At 49.0% G+C, this 25,939-nt stretch overlaps 1 protein-coding gene across 4 annotated transcripts in view; it reads left to right on the top strand.

Annotated features, from left to right (window-relative positions):
- Positions 1–25,939, top strand: part of ACACB (acetyl-CoA carboxylase beta) — a 122,625-nt gene that overhangs the window by 21,399 nt on the left and 75,287 nt on the right. For 3 of the 4 annotated variants that reach the window (XM_045791488.2, XM_045791489.2, XM_087857265.1), the window contains 3 exons: positions 734–1,390; positions 20,131–20,263; positions 22,988–23,126. In XM_045791488.2, the coding sequence (XP_045647444.2) occupies positions 819–1,390; positions 20,131–20,263; positions 22,988–23,126 (844 nt within the window). In that variant the 5' untranslated portion in view covers positions 734–818. Of the gene's footprint in view, positions 1–733; positions 1,391–11,640; positions 11,922–20,130; positions 20,264–22,987; positions 23,127–25,939 lie in introns of those variants that run through there. The other variant, XM_045791491.2, reaches the window with a different exon arrangement.

The raw sequence follows: 25,939 nt of genomic DNA, 5'->3' as shown, positions 1-25,939 counted from the left end.
ATTCTGGGATACATGGAATCATACAATGTAGTCTTTGGGGGCTGATTCCTTTCAGTTGGCATAATGTTTTCGAGATTCATATGTGTTGTAGCAATTCCAGTGTTTCATTCCTTTTTTTTTTTTTAAGTTTTTTTAAATTTATTCATTTGAGAGAGAGACAGAGACAGAGAGAGCACAAGCCAGGGGGAGAGGCAGGGGGAGAGGGAGAAACAGACTCCCCACTGAGCAGGGAGCCCGATGCAGGACTCGATCCCAGGACCCCAGGATCGGGACCTGAGCCAAAGGCAGGCGCTTAACCATCTGAGCCACTCAGGCACTGCTCCATTCTTTTTTTTACAAATGAATGATATTCCACTGTATGGATGGATCACCTCTTGTTTATCCATCTTTCAGTTAATGGACGTTTGGATTGTTTCTACTTTTTGGGTCTTAAGAGTCTGTAACAAGAGCCCTTTAACAGGCATGATCTGTTTCTTCCGTGCATGTTTCTGATTTATGGTGAGCATTTGTTGGTGTACCTAAATTAGAGGGGAGAAACTGACATCCAGAGGTGTTCAGGAACGTGCCCAGGACCCCAGAGCACATCGTGGGCAGAGCTGCTGTGTCCACTGCCTTTCGCCTCTGGTGCTCTCCGCTGAATACACAGCAGCCCAGCTGCCACGAACGAACCCCTTTAAGACCGAAATAACTCAATTTCGTAGACTCTAAAATGTCTTCCCTTTTTTCTTTACAGGTTTTCTGAATGATATTGCTTCTTTTTCTATCTTGTTTGATTTTCTCCGTGCTTGACCTTTTCCTGGTTAAAAATCTGGGGGAAAATGATGGACTCTAAGCAAGTCACCAAGAGTAAATCAGAAGGGAGCTGTATCCCAAGCCAGGAGCCCTTTCCAGCCTCAGACTGCTCAGGGGAGCCACCACAAAAAAATGGTGACCGCAGCCCTCTGCCAGAGACTCCTAACCAGGCTGAGCCAGCCTCCCACAAAGGTCCCAAAGATGCCTGTGGGCAAAGAACTTCCAGGCCACCCCCACACCAGAATGCCCCAGGAAACCCCTGTTCCTCTGATGACGCCCCCGCAGCGCTCCAAGCCAATGGGACGGGGACCGAAGGCCTGAGGACCCCGGATACCAATGGCCTGTCATCTCCAGCCAGGCCTCAGGGCCAGCGAACCAGACCGCTCTCCAAAGAAGACGAGAAGCAGGAGCACCTCAAGAGGCAGCTGATGACCAACTTCGTCTTGGGCTCCTTTGATGACAACTCGTCCGATGAGGACCCTGGTGCGGGCTTGTTCCGAGAGTCCTCCCGGAAGAGCAGCCGGGCCAGCCTGGGGACCCTGTCCCTGGAGGCCGCTCTGGCTGTAGGCGAGTCTGAGAGCCCCGTCCCCGCTATGAGGTAACGGGCCCTGGGTCCTCCTAAGTGGGCGGCACAGAGTAAGGGTGGGGGCTGCCCCCTTCCCCGCTCAGTCAGGCCAGCCACTGGTGCCCACGTGTCGAGGGTACTTACGGGAAGTGCAGAAAACATAAGCCTTGCCTTCTTCCTTCCTTCCTTTCAAAATTATTTATTGAGTATCTACTGCGTGTAGGGGCCCGGTGCCAGGAGACTGTCCTTTTAGAAGAAACTGGCCTGGCTGGGCAAGATGACCTTGTGTGTGACTCGTTACAATTTAAGCTGACGAGAGCCACACGGGATGATGGGGGCCTGGAGGGAAGGACAGGTTCCCTGCCTCTTGAAGAGACATTTGTTTATTTGTTTGTGGATTCTCTCAATGGGTAACTAACAAGTGAAATATATACCTTCCCCTAGGGGTGCCTTCAAAGCAGAAACTCGGATACATTTGCTGGAAACAAATGCCCGCCTGTAGGTCCACCGCGGGTGGGAGTATATCCTAGGTGTGCAGTGGATGGCTTTGTTTGTTTTTGTTGTTGTGTTCAAGCTTCGCCACCTCCCTTCCCCAATTACAAACAGAATACAGTAGTTCCAGGTGGAAAACTTGGGGAGCAGACAAGGGAAAAAGAAAAGAGCCATCAGCCATCACTTGGCCGGTCAGAGAGCTCTCTGCCCCCCTTCTGGTGTTTCTTCCCTCCTTCTGGTCTGTTCCCTCCTCTGGGGTAGAATCTCACTGGCTGTTCTTTTCAGCACCTCTTGTACTCTTTCTCCCAAATGTGAAAAGCCTGGACGAGGAGGTGGCTTCCTCCATAGGCACCCACATTCCCAGGGAGCTTAATTTGAACCCTGGTGACTGGAAGTAGAAGGTAGAGAAAAGAGAAAAGGCAAGTATTCCCCATCCTGACGATCTTCAGGGGGAAACTAGTTTGAGGTTCTGGAAGGGTTCAAGGAAGGGAAGGCTTCAGGGTCTGGTACAAAGTGTCAGAACCAGAGTTGGTTCAACCTTGACTCTGCCACCCCCCACCCCCAACTGTGTGACCTTGGGCATGGTGTTCACCTTTCCCGGCCTCAGTTCCTCATCTGTGAAATGCTCACGGCATTCAATGGGGTAATGTTTGTAAAGTAGGCACAGAGTTGAGTACATAATAGGTACTTAATAAGCAGTAGATTCCCCTCCAACTCCTTTGCTTGGCTTGTTCTTTATCCCCCCCAGCCCCAGCACCCACTTCACCCATCACTTTACAGTGTATATCAATGATCCATTGATCCTTAGAACAACAGTACACGGCTGATGGTGGTGGTTTCCCATTTTGCAGATGATAAAACTGGGGCTCAGAGGTGAGGTACCTTTCCCAAGACCACACAGCTGGGAAGGGGCAGAGCCAAGCTTTGAGGCCAGGTCCGCCAGACGGCAGGATTTAGGGAAAAGCGGATTAGAGGAATTCACCCAAATTGACAGACATCAGAGATAATGTTAGAAGTGGACGTCCAAGCCGGGGTTGCTAAGTGGTATCTGAGTAGGAGAGGGGGCGAGATACAGTTATCACAATAGCCTCCATGGGAAGCAAGATGGAGATGTTGCTACTTTCAAGGAGCATGCCATCAGGGAGATGGGAAAAGTACAAATAAACAGGTACACCGATAAGATCATTTCTCCACATGTCCTCTCTGCCGTCCAGGAGGAAGGCAGGGTACAGGAGAGGGAGTACCTTGAGAGGATCTATTTTAGAATTAGGTGGTCAGGTCAGTGGAGAGCTTTTGGAAGAGGCAACTTTCAAATTAGACTTGAGCAGGCCAACAGAACTTTCTGCCATGAGAGAATGTTCTAGAATGGAATGTTCTAGAACTGCTGTCCAATATGGTAGCCATTAGTCACATGTGACTATGGAGATTGACATGTGGCTAGTCTGACTGAAGAAGTGAACTTAAAAATTTAATTTTAATGCCTTGAAATTTAAATAGCATATGGGGTGCTGGCTATTACATTAGCACAGCTCCAGCCCTAATGGATAAGAAGAAGTCAACCATGTGAATTATTTCTACCAACGCTAATTAAAAACTTATCAAGACAGTAGGCATGCCCAAATAGTAACATTATTACTAGTATTATTCTCTCCCGAGTTCTGGATTCCCAGAAAGTTGTGAGGATCAAATGAACTAATGTCTCCAAGGTATTAAGCAAGGGAATAAAGCACTCGATAAATGGTAGGTTAAAATATGGAGCTGGGGCAAGTCTCCCCACTGTCTCCCCACTACTCACTGTCTTCCACCACCATTTTTAGGGGTCTTTGCTGGCTTGTGCTTCAACCATAGCTTCTCTGAGCTGCTGCATTTATGAAGACAAAAGATACTTAACTAAGGGCTTGTCTTTGCATGACAATGAGCCCGAGTATTAAATGAGGTTTCTGCCTTTGTATCTTCATTACACAGAAACTTAGCACTGCAGGTAAATCTTTTATCATGCCTTATCCCAGGACTTGGGGGAAGGGGGCAGAGGGATCATGGTTTTTTATAAACTGTGGGGTGGTGGGAGATGCAAAGGGCCGTAGTAGGGTACACAAGGAGGACCAATGTGCTGTGTGACCTTGGGTGGGTCCCTTACCCTCTCTGAACCTCTACCTCTTCATCTATAGCATGGGAGGCTGGACAGCCCCCTGAAGTGTGACCTCTGGTCACAGATCTCACTGGACAGGTACTTTGTCCCCAATCTATGTGCTTTCCAGAGTCTAGAATTTAGGATTTTGGCACCCAGGACAACTCAGGTAGTTCTGCTGGTGCCTCCCAAGATACTGTCATTTCTGTGAGGAACGTTTCCAGTTCCAGTAGGGTCCCCAAATGAGGGGCCTCTGATGGAAGAGACCAGCATGGGTTTGTTGTTCCTAATGACCTGGAATGAGAATCCCATGGGGCGGTATCTTCAGGGAGTCAAGGCTTAGACGCTTGTCCTGGTGCTGCTATCTCTGGTGGTTGGTTGCATGAAAAGAATGATGTCATAACCTGCGTGTTCCAGCCTGTTGGAAACAATGATATCAAAACGAAGCCAAGTGTTCCGTCATCCTCTTGTAGAGTCTTCGGCTTTGGTATTTGGGCAGCTTTGGGACCCTCAGTAGCCAGGTGTTTGGCAGCCCCTCGTTGACCCTTTTGCTTACATCCATTGGTAGCGTCTTGGGTCAACTCTGATGAAATGTTCAGGGGGACCTCCCAATCCCCTCCAAACCCTCCAGAGTGTTGCTTTGTGGAGGGCCACTGCTGGGCTTTTTCCCTTATGCAGGGTGGGAATGCCTCTTCGCTGGGGCCCGTAGGTCAAAAGCCCAGGCCACTTTGAGATGTGGGCAGGTGGCTTGCAACCACCTGGAGGATTGAGGAAATGAAGCCTGGTATAGAAGGCCAGTGTGCTGACAAAGAGTCCCTGTTAGAATCCAGATAGCTCCTGTATTTTTTTTTTTTTTTCTTGATCAGGTGCTAAGTGCTCTGCACCCTCGGGCACACCCCCTAACCTTTTGAGGCTCAATTTCTGCAATATGGTGGCAGCTCCCTGCCTCCATGGAGGTTTGAGCTACTTCTTTCAGCCCTTCCCACTTCGCAGACAGAAAACTAAGACCTGGGGGGTTTATTCCAGGGGTCTGCACTTACGTGGAAGCCACAGCAAAGAAGTGGCATAGATAGGTCTGTGGCTCTTCCCTGCTGCTGGCACTTTCTTCAGAGAGCCACTTGGCCTCCGTGTCACCTCGAAGGTCACCTTGTGGTCCATGCTGGCCTCTTGCTGCCGGGCCACCAGCTAGGCAGCTGGATAGAAAAAGCGCCTGTTTACTTTTGTGGCTTGGGGGGAGGGAGCTCTTTTTGAATGATCTTCAAAGGGGCCTTTGTCTTCCCCCTGTGCCCTTACAGTTTCCAGAATACTCATACTTGCATCCCCATTCTGGGCCTTTGTGCTTGCTGTTCCCTCTGAACTGAAGTGGTCACTTTCCCCCTCATACCCTTAAATCTCCCCCCAGGGTCTGCTTCATTGTGTGTGACCTGTGTGGTCAGCTCTGCTGTCACCCTCTTGAAATTCTCTAACTTTTGAACCAGGGCCTCCACATTTTCATTTTGCACTGGGCCCCATAAATTCCGTAGCCCATCCTGCCTGCCCATCAAAGTTACCTCCTCTGAAGGGCCTTCCCTGTCCCTCTGCCACCTTTAGTTTTTATTTATTTTTAGCATTTTTAAAAGATTTTATTTATTTAAGGGAGGGGCAGAGGGAGAGGGAGAAGCAGACTCCCCGCTGAGCAGGGAGCCCGACATGGGGCTCGATCCCAGGACCCTGAGATCATGACCCAAACCCAGTGCAGACACTTAACTGACTGAGCCACCCAGGTGCCCCCCCCCCGCCATCTTTAAACTATTCCCCATGGGGCTCCATTTCTTGATTGATTGCTCTGGTGTGTTTTCACAATATTTAATGTTTGGAGATTGTGTCTTTAATTTCCTTGTGCGTTGATTGACTTGATTGCTTCCTGTCTCCTATAGTGGCCAGCAAACTCCATGACAATGGGGCCATATGGGTCTCTGCTTTTCCCCACTGCCTAGTCTAGTGTGGGTTCATGGTAGACTCTGAATAAATAAATGCATGAAGCAGTGATCAACCCAGGCTTGCTAAAGACAGAGTTCTGCATTCCTGGGGCATGCAAAACAGTTTATGAATGAATCTGGGAATAGATGAATGAATGAATGAATGAATGAATGAATGAATGAATGAATGAATGAATGAACGAACGAACGAACAGATGGATGGATGGATGAGTAGGTGGGTGGATGGATGGATGAATAGATGGATGAATGAGTAAATTGATGGATGAAGAGATGAATGGATGGATGGATGGATGGATGGATGAATAGGCATTTTATTGTTGCTTTTTGGCAGCAGTACCATTTTTGTTTTCATAAAACTCTGCATAAATCTTGTAATTTTATAGACTAGTTCTGTGGTTAAACCCCAATTTTTCTTCTGCATTTTATATGGTCGTACAATCTCCCTATTCCCTTCCATCTTCCCAGCTGGTGAGGGCGGGCTACGGTTATGGACCCAATGACTTTGTGCTGTCTGTTCAAGTCGCCTTCTCGTCTCTTCCCTTTTGGGTTTGTCTCAGGCCAGGGGTTGGGATTGGCTTTTCCGTGGACTTGGAAATAGTCCCTAAGGGGTGGAATTCCCATGCAAACCCTTAGAAACAAATCTGGTAAAAACATTACATGTGACGGAATGGTTGCTCACATATTGTGGAATGAAGGTTACGGGGCAATCCCACTTTGGTCAACAAGGGGCAATGTGGTTGCTGCACAGTGGGTCTGGGGTAAGATACCAATTCAGAGCCGTCTCTTACTAGTTTGTTACCCTAATTGTTCTACCCTGTGGGGTGCATGTATGGACTGAATGGATGGGACAAGTTCAGGGTCACTCAAGTGCAGTCCTGAAATTTAAAGTTATGACCCAGAAGTTCATAAGTTGGCCATGAACTCATTTAGAAAAAAAATCTGCCATGAATAGATGTGAAGTTGTTTGGAGTCTTTATTTATCCTGTTTTGTGTGAATATTCACACCTTCTGCTGCAGAAATAGTAACATGAAAATGTAAAACAAAGTTTTACCATCCCCCCCTCAGAAGTTCTCAAATTCCAAAGCATACTGAGTCCTGGGAGTTTGGAGTTTTGGATAAGGGACTGTGGATAATGTAACGTGCTTACAATGTTCCCTGGCTCTTAGAAAGCACAGAAAATGCCTGCGCTTAATAAATATGTGTGTGTGTGTGTGTGTGTGTGTGTGTGTGTGTGTGTGGCTGGAAAGTCTATAAGGAATGTGTCAAAATAGTTAATAATCATTATCTTTGTGTGGTGCAGTTATAAGTCATTTAAATTTTCTTCTGCATTTTCTAAATTTTTGCTGTAAATATTGTTATAATAAGTATTAATAACGTTTAATAATAAAACATTATAAAAAATATTGAGGGCAAAAAGTGAACCAGTCATCTCAGTTCCTAGACAAGCAGCTGAAGCCCAGAGAGGTTCAGGGGTCTCTCAGGGGTCTCCCAACAGGATGATCATAGGCCCTGGGGGCCATTGGAACCCAGACCCTCAGCAGGTGTGGATCAGAAACTGGTCTGCAAACTCCCGCTGTTGACGCCTAACCTGGGCTCCAGGAAAGATGTCTCTGCCCTCCTCCTAACCTGTTCTTAGCATTAGTGAGAAGAGTCAGGAGCAATTCACAGGCCAGCCATTAAGCTGTGTGACCTTGGGGATGTCGCCTGCCCTCGCAGGGGGCTGGACTGGGATGCTCTGAGGTCCTTGTTGGCTCTAACAGCTTTCACTTTTGGTTCTTTGTGTGTGGAGGTGTGCGTGGGGGGCTGGGAGAGGGAGGGAGGACAGCAGTGATAAAGTTTGTTAACTTAGAACCATTTTCTCCTTGGCCGGCTACTGTGGATGGTCGGGTACCAGGTAAGCCTAAGGACAAAGTCAGAGATGAAACGGTCAAGTGGAGAAGCTAAGGTTTGTCCCATCCATTCATTGGCTTGGAAGAATTTATTGCAGCCCTGCTACGTGCCAGACTCTGTGACAACACTGTGGGTACACAGACGGTGGGACCTGGCTCCTGCCCTTGGAGAGGCCAGCGGAGGAGCCTAAGAGGCGATGAACCCAGAGCGTTTCCCGTCGCAGGTGGGGAGAGTGGCCGGCTGTGGGCCGGCACGCTGACTCCTCCATTCGGCTGTCAGGTGGCCTGGGCCGAGCTCTTCCCTTTCTGCGCCCCGGCAACTTCCAGAACGAGGTCACAGTGGTCCCTACCTCACAGGGCTGGTGTCAGGCTTACTTGAGTGGCTGGGAGCCCAGCACTTAAAGCCATGCCACAGTGCGATCTCTGTCATTCAGTGCAAAGCACAGTGTCATACCCGGGACCTGCAGTCCAGATAGGTCTGGCTTCCCATCACAGACCAGCCCCATGACCTCTCTCAGCTGCAGTTTCCTTCTCTGTCGAAACGGGATAATGCTGGCGTCCACCTCACAAGCATGCTGAGATCACAGGAGAGGAAGTGGCAGGTGTGGATGGCCCAGGGGCTGCCTCCGGTGCTGTCGCTGGAATGGGCATCTTCCAGAGTTCTCCCCTGTGGCCATGGATCTTCCCAAGCCCCGCCAGGCGTACAACTTTAAGGTATAGCAACCTGTGTCCACAGAGGAGGAAGAGGAAGGGGGCAGGTGCAGTGTCCCTGACAAATGGATGAAATACAAACTTTCCCTGCCACCTCCCCCACTGCTCACTTCCATGCCCCGGGTGTTGAGTTTAAGAGAGGCTTCGCAGGGCAGACCTCAGATCCCGGGGAGGCGCAGTGAAGGAACAGCAGGCAAGCCAGCTGACACCGGGAACTCGGTTTACCCTTCCGTCCCAGTGGCATCCCGGGGCGGCTTGCAGTGGGCATCCCCTGGGTCCTTCCGCTCATCATCACCCTCTGCACCTCTTCCCTGCTCCAGGTAGCGTGCAGGTCAGAAAACTTTAAATTGCCTGTAAATATTTTTGTTTGTCCCTCAATGAAATCCCATGGATCTTTTGATCATGTTTTAATTTATTCATTCCTTTACTGATTTAGGGAGGGGCTGGCAGAAACCCCATTTCCAAAACTTTTTAGCTCCTAAGGTGTTTTCTGGGGTCTTTGGGGAAAGGGGGGGGGGTCCCTGTTTTTGCGGTGTTTCATTTGTGGGCTGGCTGTTGAGGTTAAGACGTTGGCATTCATACAGGGTACAGAGCACCGGAACATCCCTTTCTCTCTCAAGTACTGGTATCCCGCTTTAGAAGAATCTGTCACTTCTGCTCTGTGGTTAATGGAAGATTTCTTCCATCACATATTGAAATGGGTTATTTTATTTTTCTTTGAATGAATGCACATCATATGTGGATGATGTCACAGAGAAGTGGAGAGAAGGCGTTTGCTCAAGGTCACGCAGAGTATAGGGACGGGCTTGAGGCCACTCACTGCTCAGGCCTTTCCACTGTGTGGCTAGCCACTTGCAAGTGCACTCTCTTTGTGTGTGTGTGTGTGTGTGTGTGTGTGTGTGTGTGTGTGTGTGTGTGTGTGTGTTTTGTCACTGACCTGGGTTTTTCCTCGACAATACCAACAAGTTAAATTCAGCCTCTAAGGAGACTGAGCAGAAGGGCTTAGAGCATGAGACCGCATCTGCAGCCAAGTTCAGAGTGTGTCATTGAAATCACAGTGATGGTGTTTAAAGGAGATGTTTATATAAAGGCGGTGTTGTGCGTGGGAGTGTGTATTATTCTTTCCGTCCCATATTCTATACCTTATAATGCAGGCAGAGAAAAATCCAAGTCATGATCACTCTGATGACATGCAAAGCGCAGACGTCGAAGTGAAGTGCTTTTCTCGAGAAGCCCCCACGTAAGAGTGAGGTGTGTTAGGATGTCTCCAAGGCTGTATTAGCAGAGAAGTTAGCATAACCACACTGTTCAACAGCCATTGGGGTTTCGTCAATAGAGAATAAAACCCCAGAGCAATGCAAGTAAACTGGTGAGAGTTCTCTCCCGTTTGATCCTAACTGATTTGGGGTAGGGTGGGGCTGTTTTGAAATATTTTCATTGCCTGATTTTAATTGTTTTCCCTATTTCGAGGTGATTGTATTTAAATTTGGGTCATTTAGAGGATGAATTTTGGGGGGGGTTGGTTTGGAACTTTAAAAAGCAAATCAGCCTATGGTGGGTCTGATTTTTTTGGAGGGAGTGAAGATAAGGCCATGAAGAACCTTCTAGAAACTTTGAAGAACTGATCATTTTGTTCACCTGTTTTATTTTTTAATCCTGTTGTTGAAAAAGTTATATGGTTAGAGCAGCGCTAACTGGTGCCCTCAGGCAGGGCTGCTTATATAATTCCTAGGGGTGGTCACTGTTCACATTGTGGCCACATGGACCAAGCCTCCTGGAGATGGGGCCCTAGCTGTGCCTTCCCATGGGCATTCATTTGCAAATATTTACATTATTTTTTGGTATTTTGTTTGCTGTGAACATAGGCTGCATTTATTATCATGCAGTGTTTTCTAGGCAGTGTTTTGGATCCTTTTTATTTATTATAACTCCTTGCGGAAGAGTTCATTCGTTCGAGCTGGAATCAGTTTGCCTGGGTTCAAGGCTCAGCTCTGTCACCCTTGGGAAACATACATCTCTGGGTCCCATTTCCTTATCTGCGTTATGGAAATAAAAACGAAAGGATCGCTGTGAAAGAGGACAAAGGCACAAAAGAGCACTAAGTGTGTGTTAGTCTGACCAGAGCGCAGCTTATGTGTTAAAAATGTTTTTGAGTAATGTTACGTTAGTTTCAGGTGTACGACATAGTGACTGGACAAATGTATACGTCATGCTGTGCTTGCTGTGGGTGCAGCTACCAGGTGTCACCATACATCGCTACCACGGAATCAACGACTGTATTCCTTATGCTGTGCCTTTCTTTCCCGTGACTTAATCATTCCTTAACTGGAAGTCAGAAAGAAGCTCATTTAGGGTCACAGGGCAGCTGGGGTCTTTCCTGTCTGGAAAGAGCTCCCTTTACCAGGTAACCCAGGTGATCCAAAGTGTGTGTTGGAAGGAGATGTTTATATGAAGTTTATATAAAGTTATATGGTTAGAGCAGCGCTAACTGGTGCCCTCAGGAAGGGCTGCTTATATAATTCCTAGGGGAGGTCACTGTTCACATTGTGGCCACATGGACGGAGCCTCCTGGAGATGTGGCCCTAGCTGTGGGGCCGGAAGGGCCTAGAGCAACCATGTCCCTGGGAATAGAGGTGAAAGAATAAGCAAAGGCAGGAACTTGGAGGCCAGAAGTTGACTTGCCTTGGGGGGCTTCTACCAGGCACTCTGGTGACATCTGACTCATATTTTATATAAACCGTATTTTCCACCACTTCCCTATTGTGTGTATTCGAGCACATTAAATGTGAGATTTTTTCCCAGCTGCCAGTATGCAGGGGGGTGCCATCCCGGAACCCTTCTACTCCAGTCAGGGGAGCTGGGGAGGAAAGTAGCCAAGAGGGCTTTTTTAAGTCTCTGGCCGCTGTCGTCTGGCGCCCAAGGTCAGCGGCGGCTCCCCGATTGGCGGGTCCGGAGGGCGGAGCCTGGTTCTGTCGGGGACAGGAGGCGGGGCCCGGTAAGGAGGCCGGGCCTTGTGCGGGGGGCGGGACCCTTCTTGGAGGCGGGGTCCGTTTGGGGGCGGGGCCTGGACGGGCGCCTCTGCCCCGGACACTTGCGCGCAGGACTCTTCGGGATGGAGGAAGCGCAGCGCTTGGTCAGGCACCTGCAGGCTGCGGCACAGCCGGGCCGGAGCGGCCCTCGGACCACACCTCCGCCTCCCTGTCGCGACCTGGCTGCCCTGCTGGGCCCCGGGAGCGGGGTCGGCTTCAGGAGGTTAAGGGGTGCATGCCCTGCATTCCGGCAGGAGCCGGGTGGGATTGGCCGCCGGGCAGGTCAATATGAGTCCTGCCAAGTGCAAGGTCTGTTTCCCTGATCGCAAAGTAAAGTAAGTAAGCCAGCAATTTTAATGATTGTTATCTTTTGCAAACATATGCAACGTGTCCCTCCCCCCCAAAGACAAGCTGTGTGTCCCCTTAGCGCCACCTCCTCTTCCCCGCCCCCACCAAAGAAATGCAGGCTTCAGTTTGGCCACTTGGGAGATGGAACTCGCCTTACAAACACTAGCTGGCCTTGGTGGTTGAAGGGGAGGCCGGATTGGCCGGATTTGGTGGTGATGTTGATTGGAGGGGCCCGCTTAGGAACGCTCAGGTGGGTATGCTAGCGGGGGGCCTCGCTTTCCTCCTCTTCTCCTTAGCCCTGATAAAGCCTTGGTGGTTGCGGAGGGCAGGCCTTTTTGAAGTGATTATGAAGCCCTGGGCGAATCAAGGGCCCCCTGAACAGGCATCGCATTTAAGGTTATTTTCTGAGCAATGTGTAGGCATTTCTATGCCCTAGCGCTTCCTGGCCCCACCTGCTTGATTTCTTGTCTTCATTTTATTGCACTTAAAAAAATTTCCGAAGTAATGTTATGTTTGTTGTTGAAAAGTCAGAAAATTCTGGAGAAGCAAAAAAAAAGGAACGAAATTCACCGGTAGCCACCTCCCCTGGCACCCCCGCTCACCACATGATCTTTATTAACAGTTGCTGGGTAGTTACTGAGCTTATATGCATGTCAGGGAAGTGAGGTCTGTTGGAGCCAGAAGGATGGTTGTTCAGGTCCAAAGATGGGGGGTTCAGAGACGGCAAGAGACATGCCCTGGACATGCAGCCAGCCCTCCAGGAGGGAGACTGGCCTTCCAGTTCCCTGGTCCTTCTGCAAAGCAGAATAATGGGGCCTTCAAGGGGAATCCTTCTTGGATTGCTCAGGTGTGTCTGAGCAAAGGACCTGCAGACGGGTGGGGGTCCCGGGTTTGAATCACAGTCTTTCTTGTGCACTAAGTGTTTGGTGGAGCATGGTGGTCTCGTTTCTTGCACTTTCTGAGCCCTGATCTAACCTCTCTGGCGAAACCTCTCAAGCCCTCTGGTGTACCCAAAGTGGACCATGTGGTCCACAGAGGATGTATTTCCCCCCCGATCTGTAAGGCTATTTACGCAAAAGTTTAACATATAAATCTTGAGTCCTGTTTAATTGTACACTTCAGTCCCGAAGACGACTTTTCACAAACCACTTTAACCTGAAAGAATAAACCTGCAGGAATTGAAATTTTCTCAGTGAAAACACTGCATGATAGTAAATGCAGCCTATGTTCACATAGGATTTCACTGCCCTGGAAGTTCTGCTCAGAACCAAGGCCAGCTGCCAGGTTGAAATGTTGGTTGGTGATCTATGGGTGGTTCTCACCGCCAGCTGCACATTAGAATTCCTTGGTGGGGAGGGGGGACAGGCTTTTGAACAATGCAGATACCTGGGTGTGCTCCCTGCGCCTCCAGCAATCCCTCCTGTCCTGGGGATGCTGATTAATTAATGCAGGCGGGGCCTGGGCATCAGCATTTTTAAAAGCTCCTCTTGCGCTGGAGCGTGGAGTCACGGCTGAAAAGCACTGCTTAACTCAGAGTTGGCAAATGTTTTCGTCCAGGGCCAAATAGTAAATATTTCCGGTTTTGAGACCATGTGGTCTCTGTCACATCTACTCAGCTCTGCCACTTACTGCCCCAGCAGCCACAGTGATTACATCATTGAATGGGTCTGACCGTATTCCAATCACACTTAATTTGTGGAGGTTTGAAATTCGCGGGATTTTCACGTGTCACAAAATAAGATTCTTTCAACCACTTAAAAATGTAAAAGCCATGATTAGCTTGCGGGAGGTCCAAAATTTGGGCTTTGGACCTTAGCTTAACAATTCCTGGTCTAGCCAAGGTGGCCGTCCCGGAAGGCCCTGAGAGGGCAGGTGGCCCGAGAAATTGCCAGGGATCCATTTGGGAGCCCAAAGATGAGTTCAGAGTTTGCAGCCTTGACTAAGCTATGCAATGTCCTTTCCTTACTTGCTCGGTGATAATACTGGGGCCTTTACGTCCATTGAGTCTCAGCAGCTGCCATCCCTGTTGTATAAAAGAGAAGGGAGGGGTAAGGTAGGAATGGAAGGGCTGGTTAATGCCCGGACCACAGCCCAGCGACTCCACACTGGGGCTCTTAATCATGGCTCCCCTGCTGAGGGGCACCTCAGCTAAAGCTCTTTACTGCACACAAAGCCCAGTGCTGAACCCTGGACACACACTCTCTGAGGCAGACCCTCTTAATGTTGTCAGTATTGTCATCCTGTGAGGGAACTGAGATATGCTGCTGAAGCAAAAAGTCTGCAAACATGGGCCATATGTCCCTGGGGAACAAAATTGGCCCCAGTTGAGGGCCCTGCAGTCCACAGATTGCCTCTCAAATGTAGGTGCTGGTTTTTCAAAGTCCAGACAATAGAGATATTCCCATTTATCTCAACTATCTTTCTGCCTCAAACTTAGACTTGGGGCAGGGGGTCAGAGTCTTTTGGAAGTCCAGGGTTGCCACCTGCCAGCTGTGTGACTTGAGGTCGTTGGGCCTCTCTGACCCTCCGTTTCCTCGTTGCGAGCAGGGAATGGCGGCCTCCCATGCACGGGGCTGTGGGGGATTCAGTGTGAAGCCCCCTGTGCCTGATTCACAGTGACACTCGAGAATGTTGATTCCTTCCCTCCCGGTGTTTCTGCCTCGTCTTGTGCCTGAGCAGCTAGCTGATAACTCTGGTGTGTGGTTGATTGCACCTGAAGCCATTTCCAAAGTCATCCTGGAATGGTTCAGCCTCCGCTCACTTTGAAACAAATGCCGGCCAAAGGTCAGCCCTTTGTTTGCTGGCTTCCAGCTTTGTCAAAAACAAATAAAAATAGCCACTGGCCTGGAGACTGGGTCTGAAACAGGGCCACTGCAACAGCATTGTGTGTTTACCCACCTGCTTTCTGATGGGACTGTGACCCACTCTCTCACCAGTTTTGAAATCAAAATGGCGGCTGAGAATGGTTTTCCAGGCTACAAAATAGTGTTTTTCTCCTTCCTGGTTGACCTTTTTCTTTGCCGTGCTTTAGGTCAGTTTGCTAGAGTTTTAATGTTTGTGTTTATGGAAATTTGATGTCTGAGACCATCTGAAGCCAAAAGATCAAGCCAACCAGTCAGGGGAAGCTGTAGACAGAGTGGGGGAGAGTGGATGGATGGGGACCAGACCCGGGCCAGAGGAGTGGCTGGTGCATTTCCTGGTGAGGTTGGGAGATCAGCAGCCCCTGATCCTCTTGGTCTCACTGCACTAAAATGATTAAATAGAGTTTACTGGTGCCAGAAGCCATCTTTTACTTTCTATATATTATTTAACCGTTCCAACATAGTGAGGTACGTGTTACTGTCCTCATCTTACAGTTGGGGACGCTGAGCGCCTTGCCCAATGGATGCCAGAATGGCCAGGGCTTTCAGCATCCCTATTATAAAATTTATAGCTTTTTTCTTATTGAAAATAATACATCATTGGGGCGCCTGGGTGGCTCAGTCGGTTAAACGTCTGCCTTTGGCTCAGGGTCCTGGGATCGAGTCCTGCACCGGGCTCCCTGCTCAGAGGGGAGGAGGGGAGTCTGCTTCTCCCTCTCCTTCTGCCCTTCCACTTCTCTTGCTCTCTCTCAAATAAATAAAATCTTTAAAAGAGTAACATATCATTGCAGGAAACTTAACAAATATAGATGCACAGAAGATAACAGAAACCACCCGTAATTTCCACCACGCTGAGATAGCTGCCATTAACATTTTGGTATCCATTTCCCTAGATCAGGGGCCTGCAGGTTAGGGCCTTCCGGCCGCATCTGCCTGTTTTTGTAAAGAAATAAAGTCATTAAAAACAAACTGAGCTACTTGCTCGTTGATGGAATGTAATTATGATAAAAGCACTGTTCACATTTGCAAGATGATATTGACCTTCCAAAGTACTTTTCTAAGTCCGATCTTCTTTTAGCAACTCAGTCCTAGGACGTCTTAGAAGAAAAGCTGCTCACAGTGTGTGGCAGGCAGCGAGGTTATCTCATGGGCCAGAAATCATTTGTTCATCTGTCTGTTCATTCGTTCAGGCCCTCTGGTTAAGCTCAGTTGAATGGAGAAAATCTTCATTGAAAACACGTATCCTCTTGTGACATGGAAACACATTGTTCATTTCTCTTTTTGTTCCCCTGGCTCAGAACTCCGTTTTTTTTTTTTTTTTTTTCTTTTTCCTTTGTGATAGACAGAGCCTTTGGCTGTCACACGGGGAAGTGGGGGCAGACTTCAGGTTTGTAGGAGGCTTTCCCATGGGGAACTGTACTAGACATGGAGAGTTTGTACATAGCCCACAGCCAACATTTCCTGGTGTGGTAGAAAAGCCCCAGGCCTGCTGACTTGCTCCGTGACCCTTTGCCTGGCTGGGCCTCAGTTTGCCCATCTATAAAATGGAATTTCTCTTTCCTGACTATTTATTTGCTTCCAATTTTGCTGTTTTTTGCTCAGATGCTAGATGGTGGCATGTTGGCGGTGTTCCTTACTATCAGTTAGCTCTTCACCATAGTTTTGATCCCCTGAACCCACTCATCCTTACCCTCGCAATAACCACTGGACGTACCTGTGGGTGGTTAACGGTTAGCTTAATTCTTGACAGATGACTCTCAGCTTAATGCCTCATCGTCACCTTAAGAAAGTGGACTGAGGGGCGCCTGGGTGGCTCAGTCAGTTGGGCATCTTCTGGGGCATCTTCTGGCTCCTCTTCATGGTTTCTTCTGGGGTCGTGATGTCAGGGTTGTGAGATCAAGCCCACATTGGGCTCTGCGCTCAGCTCAGAATGTGCTTAAGACTCTCTCTCCCCGGGGCGCCTGGGTGGCGCAGCGGTTAAGCGTCTGCCTTCGGCTCAGGGCGTGATCCTGGCGTTATGGGATCGAGCCCCACATCAGGCTCCTCCGCTATGAGCCTGCTTCTTCCTCTCCCACTCCCCCTGCTTGTGTTCCCTCTCTCGCTGGCTGTCTCTATCTCTGTCAAATAAATAAATAAAATCTTTAAAAAAAAAAAGACTCTCTCTCCTGCTGCCCCTCCCCACCCCCGCACTCTCTCTCTCTCTCAAATAAATAAATCTTGAAAAGAAAAAAGAGAAAGTGGACTGAATGTGCGTGCCTGATCCTTGTCCTGTCAACATCCCACCAAATGACAGCAAAGAGATGTTTTTTTAAAAAGAGAGACGGAAACCTATCAAGCCTGGCAGAACAGTTGGGAAGATTAGCAACAGCATTTTAGAGGCCAGAAGCAGATGGATGAACGGTAGCTGGCTTAGCAGAACCAGGAGGGCTGAGTCATAAGGCAGCAGTCAGGACAGCTGAGAACCTACTAGATCTGGAGTCTGAAAGGCGCGGGGGCTGGCGGCATCAGGTACCTCTGCAGTTTGGTTGGGGGGGGGAGGGGTACCAAAATGAGAAGAATTGGGTAAAAGATGCCCAGATCTTCTTACCTGCTTTGTGTGGCCAGGGGTTGCCCACTTCCACCCCAACAGAAAGCATGTGGTTCATTCCCTGGAGAGGGAGAAACAGAGAGTCTTGGGACTGGGGACTGATGGGCACAGTGGAAGTGTATGAGGTCTGTATCCCAAACACAAGGATCAGGGTCTGTGTAGGTGCTGAATTCTGAAACCTGCCCTACCCCCCACCCCAGACCTGTCCCACCACTTCCCTCACCACCCCTGCCCCCGGCTCCTGGCCATTTGGGAATTGGACCATTGAAGGAAGAAGACTCTAGTGTCCTTGGGGTTCCCCGTACACAGCAGCGCCCCCAGATCCTGAGCATCGAGTTCAGGGTCCACTGGCCTCACCTCAGTACCTTATGTCGGCCCTTTAGTTTTTGCTCTTGGTCATGAGGAAGTGACTGAGGCTTGGGTACAGTTGCTAATAGGGAAGGCAGGCCCCAAACAATCAAACAGAGGGACACAGGAGCCTCGGAAGAAACAGAAACCATGCCAAGAGAAGAGAACTTGAAAAAGCTGCCATTAATACCCTCATTCAAGCCAGGGGGGTGTTGCACAGATAGGAACAGGATGCACAAAAAGGAAACTTTGCAAGCAGGTAACAAGCTCTGCGTATTAAAAACACAACAGCAGGTTAGGAGAGAAGGCAGAAGGAATCGCTCAGAAAGTGAAAGACAAGGGATAGGAAATAGAGGGAAAAAGAAACTTGCAGGCCAGTTTAAGAATTTCAACATCCAAATAATAAAAGCTTCTGGAAAGAATAGAGGAAAAAGGACGCAGGGAAACAATTTGAACGAAATATTTGAAGACAAATCCCAGGATGTGAGTTTCCACACTGAAGGAGCCTAAAGATTCACAGCCCCACTGGGTGGTAGGAGACACGTACATGAGCACATCCCTGTAGACAATGGAAGACAGAGACAAGATCCTATAAGCTTCTGGATGTGAAAGAACAGGTCACCCGCAAAGGATCAACCAGAACAACTCTGGTTCTAGCGTCCTTGGAAGCCACGACACAATGGTGCAAGGCTCCAAAACTCTGAAGGAGAAGGTTTTCCGTTACAGAATTCCATACACAGCCAAATGATAGGGTCAAACGTAAGAGCAGAAGAAAGACAGCTTCAGAACTTGCAAGACTATGAATCATTTACTACCCCTACCCCTCACTCCCCAACACCTTTTCTTAGAAAGCTACTGAAGGATGTCTTCCACTGAAACAAGAGAATAAACCAAGGAAGAGCAACACATGGGAGACGGGAAACAGAGATCCAACGTAGAATCAAAGGGAATCTCCAAGGTGGTCATGATGAGGTAGCCCAGGGCAGCCAGAAGCAGGACGGGCATGTCGAGGGTGCCATTGTCATGTGCCCTCCCATTGTACCATCTTTTTAACCAGACAGAACTACTGGAAGACGTGTCCCAATAAAACAAGGGAGTCTGCCAAGAAAGAGGGAGCCATGTGATCTCCCAAATTAGGGATCAAACCTCCAGGAAAGGTAAAAGGAATCCTTAGGGTGTCAGCAAAAGGAAGTCTCAGAATGACAGTTGTGTCGGGGGTCTGGAGAAGAGCTGGTCAGGATGAGTGTAGAGAGGAGAGGCTTCCCGGAGGGATGTTGCCAATGAAGAACGATGGAGCTGATCAGTTATGCCATGTACTGGGAGGATATGAGAAGGAGTGGACTGCGCTAGCAACCGGTTCAAGGAGAGCTACACAAATGAAAAAAACCACTGTCTCCAGGGAAAAAAGCAAGAAGAAAGGAAAATCTGGTCTACCCCAGCCCTCATCTGTGAATAATTCCGGACTTATGAAATCCCAGATACGGAATCTGCCAGGTTGCAGTATGCCTGTATTGAGAGGTTGGGGGACGGGAAGCAGCTGGGATGGCCAAGTAAGAGTGCTCATAAGAGCCATAGATGGTGTCTCAAATGATGTCACTCAAGAGGCACAAGAAAGTACACACGATGGTGACATTGTTTAGAACTACGGAGATGCATAAATGCCAGAAAAGTGATTTCCTCTGGTGTGCAGTTCTGGAGGGGTTGGGGCAAGGAACCACCATTTGGTTGTTACTTTTTAAAAAGATTTTTATTTATTTGTTTGTTTATTTATAGCGTGCGAGCCGGGGGAGGGGCAGAGGGAGAAGGAGAGAAAAGAATCTCAAGCAGACTCCCCACGGAGTGTGGACCCCCCTACCTGGGGCTTGATCTCATGACCCTGAGATCATGACTTGAGCTGAAATCAAGAGTCAGATGTATAACAACTGAGCCACCTGGGCGCCCTGGTTGTTATACATTTTTTGGTTTTCAGTTACAAAAATTTTGAGATATGCATACAGAAAAATGCATGAAAGAGATCCATACTGTTTAAAAGTCTCAGGTATTAGACTGTGTGGACTTTCTCCCCGATCATAAACGTCCCTTCCCCCATAAGTTTTTTGTATTACCTGAGTTTCTAAATTGGGAGCCTAGCTAGTAAAAATTAATTTAAGATTAAAGAGCTCAATGTACAGCTTGGGGCAGGTCAGGGGATTGATCGCTCCTGCTTCATTCCTGCACCAGCCTCTTGAGTCTCCTTGTGAAATGCTTCAAGGTCCCCGGTGAGGACTGCAAAGCAGTGGGGGGTTTGATGGGCTCCCGCTTCTCTGTTGATGTTGATTTTGTAGGTGCTGGGCTCCTGACTCTCTCCCCGAGTGGCCCAGGCTTCCTGGCTCATCAGGGTCTGTCCTGTTCCCTCTGCAGACCTAGCATGTCGGGACTCCACCTGGTGAAGAGGGGCCGAGAACTGAAGAAGGTGGACCTGCACAGAGACTTTACCGTGGCCTCCCCAGCTGAGTTTGTCACGCGCTTTGGGGGGGACCGGGTCATTGAGAAGGTACAGATGGGGTCCCGGCAGTCGGGGTGGGGTGGGGCCCCTCTTCCAAGCTGGAAGCTAGAGAACCGGCTTCAGGCTCATGGTCACGCCGCAGAGAAAGTGCCAGGCCACCCTTCTGTGAGCACTTGAATGCATCACCTTTCACCCTCCCGACAGCCGGAAGCAACAGGTGTATGACCTCCTTCTCACAGAAGAGGAGCCTGAGGTCTGCAGAGACCCCGAGTGCCTTTGTGCACGGGTCTGCTTTCTAGGTTATTGAGGGCGGGTATCAAACCCAGCTCTGCCCTTCTGAGGTGTAGAGCTCCTTCCAGGAGGGGAGGCCAATGTGTTAAAATAACGGTGACAAAGGGAAACAGCTAACATTTGCCATTTATAAAGGCTTTTCACGTCGTTTCCCATTCCATGGGGTCAAGGCTCTGGGCCACAGACTGATTATTCCCGACAGATTCTCGAAGGAGCCAAGATGCAGAGATTTGACATGGCTGTCTGAAGTCGTGTAGCTAGTTAGTGCTGGAGTCAGGATTTGAACCCAGGTCTATTTGACGAGAAGACCTTGTTCTTTTCCATTTTACTTGAGGGTGGTGGTGGTAATGATTCTAATAACAACAGCAGCTATGATTTTTTGAGCGCCTACTCAGAAGCCAGGCATCCTGTGAAGTGCTTTCCGTATCGTATCTCATTTCATCATCCCCACCATTCTGCCGGTCAATACGATTTCACAGAAGAGGAAGCTGAGGCCCAGGGAAGGGAGGTGGTTTGCCCGGTCTTACAGCTGGTCAGTGGCAGAGCTGGGATTTGAACTCCAGGCGTCAAGAGTTCAGAGCCCATGTCCTTACTCTAGCGTCCTGGCTCCTGAGCCTGGCTACCACCTGGTTGCTGGCTGAAAATACTCCTCCGCCCAACCCCAGACCCTTGGAGTTAGAGTCTCCTGGGTGGGGATCCAGAAGCTGCACTTTTGCCGCACTCACCAGGGGACTGTTGCAGCCAGCCTGACCGGTGGCCGGCGTTCAGTCCTGGCGAGCCGAGAGGCGGGGTGGCTGCTGAAGGCCTCAGCGCAGAGCCGCTGTACTTGGTGACTTTGGAGTTGACCGTGGCTTGCCCTCTCTCCTAGACTCCTTGTGGGAAAGCTGCAGCTGTGGGATTAGAGCAGCAAGCCAGTCTGCAATGGCCTTCTCCCCCGGGGGCTCCTAGAATGTGCTAGAACAAACGGGGCCCAGGGAAACTGGCTGTCCTGGGGTCACCCACAGCCCTTCCTTCTTGACCAAACCTTGCTTTGGTAATGAGGTTAAGAAAACCAAAACCCTGCCGTTCCATCCGTGCTCTTCGGGAGGCGTTTTTGAAAGGGGAGAATACCGAATCTGAGCCCAGGGCTCTGGGCTCCATCTGCTGTGGCCACTCACAGGATATGGCATCTGGGCTCAGTTTCCCCTTTTGTAAAATAGAGGCAATCACATTCCTAATCTCTAATGAGACTTGCCCTTCAGGGCTGTCATGAAAATTAGTGAGCAATGGAAGGGCCTTGAAATTATGTTCTTGCTGTAGAAGTCAGAGCTTTGAAGCATATGCCTTTTTTTTTTTTTGAACAGGAACACTAGAGCTTGGTTTTATTTCTTATAGACCAAGCCAGGACGTTGGCCAGTCTGAGCTCTTTGTGTAGAGATGAAGCTCAGAGAGGGAAGGGGTCTGCCTAATGCCACACAGGAAGTTCATGGCACATTAAGAGTTGAAACCGGGACCTTTTCTGTTGCTCTCGGTTGCTGAGGACAGCCAGCGTTACTGCCTTTCCCCTCCACCAAATCCGGGGCCTTTAATCTCCAGAATGCAGAGGCAGCCATGGGGGTGGGGGCAGTTCAGAGCACGGGTCCAACTGTGCAGGGCTCAGGAGTCACATCGCTGCCACTTACTAGCTGTGTGACCTTGGGCAAGTGCCTTAACCCCTTGAGTTTTAATATCTTTAGCCAAATAAAGATAAGAATACAGCCACTTTCAAGGGCTGATGTGAGAGTGAAGTGAAATAATGCTGATGAAATATATTGTACTGTAACTTGGTACATACTAGGCATTCAGAAATGTTAAGTGATCGTGATGGTGCCCACGAAGGAATCAAAATCATTCATTCATCCCATCCTGTCCTGTCCATCCCCCCGTCCATTCATCCATCCTTCTGTCCATCCATCCACCCAACTGTCCATCCATCCACTCACCCACCCATTTGTCCATCCGTCCATCCATCCACTCACCCATCTGTCCATCCACCCACCCACCCACCTGTCTATCCATCTACCCACCCACCCACCTGTCTGTCCATCCGTCCATCCATCCATCCATCCGTCCATCCATCCATCCGTCCATCAGTCCGTCCGTCCATCCATCCATTCATCCATCCATCCGTCCATCCATCCATCCACCCACCCACCTGTCTATCCATCCACCCACCCACCCATCTATCTGTCCATCCATCCGTCCATCCATCCATCCACCCACCCACCCATCCATCCATCCATCCACTCACCCATCTGTCCATCCACCCACTCCCCCATTTGATTATCATCTATTCATGCAGCCAGCAGACTGTGAGCACCTCTCTGCCAGGCTGTGTGCTGTAGAAATGCAAAGAGGTACCTCAGGCGGCTCTGCAGCCGTGACTTGGACCCGAGGGTAGCATGCAGCTCCCAGTGCAGGTAGGTGTGCAGCTCTGGCCCCTTCCTCATCTTCCCTGTCCAGGTGCTCATCGCCAACAATGGCATCGCCGCCGTGAAGTGCATGCGCTCCATCCGCAGGTGGGCCTATGAGATGTTCCGCAACGAGCGGGCCATCCGGTTTGTAGTCATGGTGACCCCAGAGGACCTGAAGGCCAATGCAGGTACCTGGGCCTTGACTCCTTCCCCTCCTGCCACCCCGTCCTTGCTTACCCTCACCTCCTCCATTATACCTAGGCAAGTTCACCTTGGACCCCAGAGTCCCAGGGACCCTCTCCTGAGCCTGCATTTACTTGCCTTTCCTTCTTTATTAATTAAAAATGCAAATGGTGACTATGCAAAGTAGAAATCCCATCTTTGCGAAATGTCCATGTTACAGCAGATGGGCCTCTCTTCCTCCAGGTGTGTTTCCCCACAGATGTCTGTATTGTACTTCAGTCATTCATTCTTCTGTTCATTTGTTTTCTATGTCTGTTAGCATAGATCATTCTATAAATAACTGTTCGACAATTTGGTTTTTTCCCCTGAACATTCATATCCCTTTACAGACCTTTATCCACCCAGTAGCCAGAGTGATTTCTTAAAAACACAGCTCAGGTCCCATCACCAACTCTTTAAATTCTTTAGAGACTGTCATGCTGTCCCTGGGCTCTGCCCTGCACAGATTCAATCTCCTTCTAACTCAGAGGACAGATTTGATTGTCAGCCTATTTTATAGATGGGGCAGTTGAGGCACAGGGACAGAAATCATTCACCCAAGGTCATACAGCCAGCATGTGGTGCTGGCAGCATAGGAACCCCAGGCTGTCTGAATCCACAGCCTTATCCTTTGGGGGCTCCCATCACATTCAGACTAAAATTCCAGGTCCTCACTCAGGACAGTTAAGGTGCCACGTGATGTGGCTCTGCTGGCCTCTTGGCCCCATCCAGTGCCCCTGCCCTCCAACCCTGGTCCCAGCCATGCTGGCCTCATTGATTCCTGGGCCGGCTGAGTTCTTTCCTGTCCCAGAACCTTGGAACGTGATGCATCTTCTGCTGACAGTGCTTTTCCCTGAAGCTCCTGGCACAGCAGGCCTCCAGCCCTCCCTGCCCCAACGTTCCGGTCATGTCCTCCCGTGTGGCTTTCCCGGCAGGCCCTGGCGCTGACCCCAGCCTGGTGTTACTGTGTCTGTTTTCTTGTTTATCTTCTCTGACAGTAGAACAAAACTCAGAGACGAGAGAGAGCTTGTCTGACTTCTCACTTTGTCACCTCCAGGACCTCCCCTGTGGCCGACACTCTTGTGTTCCATAAACATCGGAGGCCAGAAGCCTGGAAGGAAATGCCACTCTTGGTTCTCTTTCAGAATCTGCACATAAAGTTCTACACTGTTCCTTCTAGGATTCCAGAGAATTCCATAGTCCAGAGGGACTAAGCCTTGCCTTTGCCTTGAGTCTAGCATTTCACACTTCAAAACACTGCCCAGTGGACATCCTCTTACGTCACTCTTTGGCTTCATTGATGAGTAGGGTTTTTTAGGACTAATTTATTTGTTTTGCTTATTTATTAACATAATCCAGTTTTTTTTTTTTAAGATTATTTATTTATTTATTTGATAGAGACAGCCAGCGAGAGAGGGAACACAAGCAGGGGGAGTGGGAGAGGAAGAAGCAGGCTCCCAGCGGAGGAACCTGATGTGGGGCTCGATCCCAGGACCCTGGGATCATGCCCTGAGCCGAAGGCAAACACTTAAGGACTGCGCCACCCAGGCGCCCCCATAATCCAGTTGTTTTTTTTTTTTTAAGATTTTATTTATTTATTCGACAGAGATAGAGACAGCCAGTGAGAGAGGGAATAAAAGCAGGGGGAGTGGGAGAGGAAGAAGCAGGCTCATAGCAGAAGAGCCTGATGTGGGGCTCGATCCCAGATCGCCGGGATCACGCCCTGAGCCGAAGGCAGACGCTTAACCGCTATGCCACCCAGGCGCCCCCCATAATCCAGTTTTTTAAACGATTTTATTTACTTATTTGACAGAGAGCACAAGTAGGCAGAGGGAGAGGGAAGAGCAGGGAGCCCGACATGGGACTCGATCCCAGGACCCCGGGATCATGACCTGAGCCAAAACCAAGAGTTGGATGATTAACCGACTGAGCCACCTAGGCACCCTTTAGGATGTATTTATTCCTAGAAGTGGAATTTCTGGCATAAAGGGCATGAATATTTTAAAATCAAAACATGTATTGTATTCAGCCTTAAAAAGGAAGGAAATCCTATCACATGGTATAGCGTGGAAGGAACTGGAAGACACTATGCTAAGTGCAAGAACCCAGTCACACTGGAGTAAGGTAACGTTCTTCAGTAATGTTACCAGTAATGTTTTATTTTTTTTTAATTTAAATTCAGTTAGCCAAGGTATAGTACAGCATTGGTTTTTGATACAATGTTCAATGATTCATCAGTTCAGTATAACCCCCAGTGCTCATCACATCACGTAATGCTTTAAGGTCCAGCACACTGTGTATATGAAATCAAGTCTGTTTCTTGTTTTGTATTTTCTCTCTGGAAATTGTAAGGAGATGGTCTTAAAAGAAATAAACAAAAATTGGCAAAAACGAAAAAAAAAAAAAAAAAAAAAGAACCCAGTCACAAGAAGACAAATACTCTAGGATTCTGCATAGATGAAATCTCTAGTGGCGTGAAATTCATAGGGACAGAAAGATGGTGGTGGCCAGGGGCTGCGGGAGGGGAAAAGGGGAGCTATTGTTTCATGGGTAGAGTTTCACATTTGCAAGAAGACAAAACTTCTGGAGATCTGGTTCACAACAGTGCAAATGTGCTAAATGCTGTTGAACTGTACCCTCAAAAAATGAGTTACATGGTAAATTTTATGTTACCTGTTTTTCTCCATGATTAAAAACACTGTATTGTTTAATGACAAAACAAATTAAGATAAACTGGAAATGGGGATTAATCGAACACCCACCTCTCATCCCAACCGTT

Source organism: Ursus americanus, chromosome 30 (assembly GCF_024610735.1).
Source record: "Ursus americanus isolate L20-20 chromosome 30, mUrsAme1.1.p, whole genome shotgun sequence".
Taxonomy (NCBI): domain Eukaryota; kingdom Metazoa; phylum Chordata; class Mammalia; order Carnivora; family Ursidae; genus Ursus; species Ursus americanus.
Note: the sequence above shows the minus strand (reverse complement) of the source record. Positions and strands in the feature narration are given on the sequence as shown.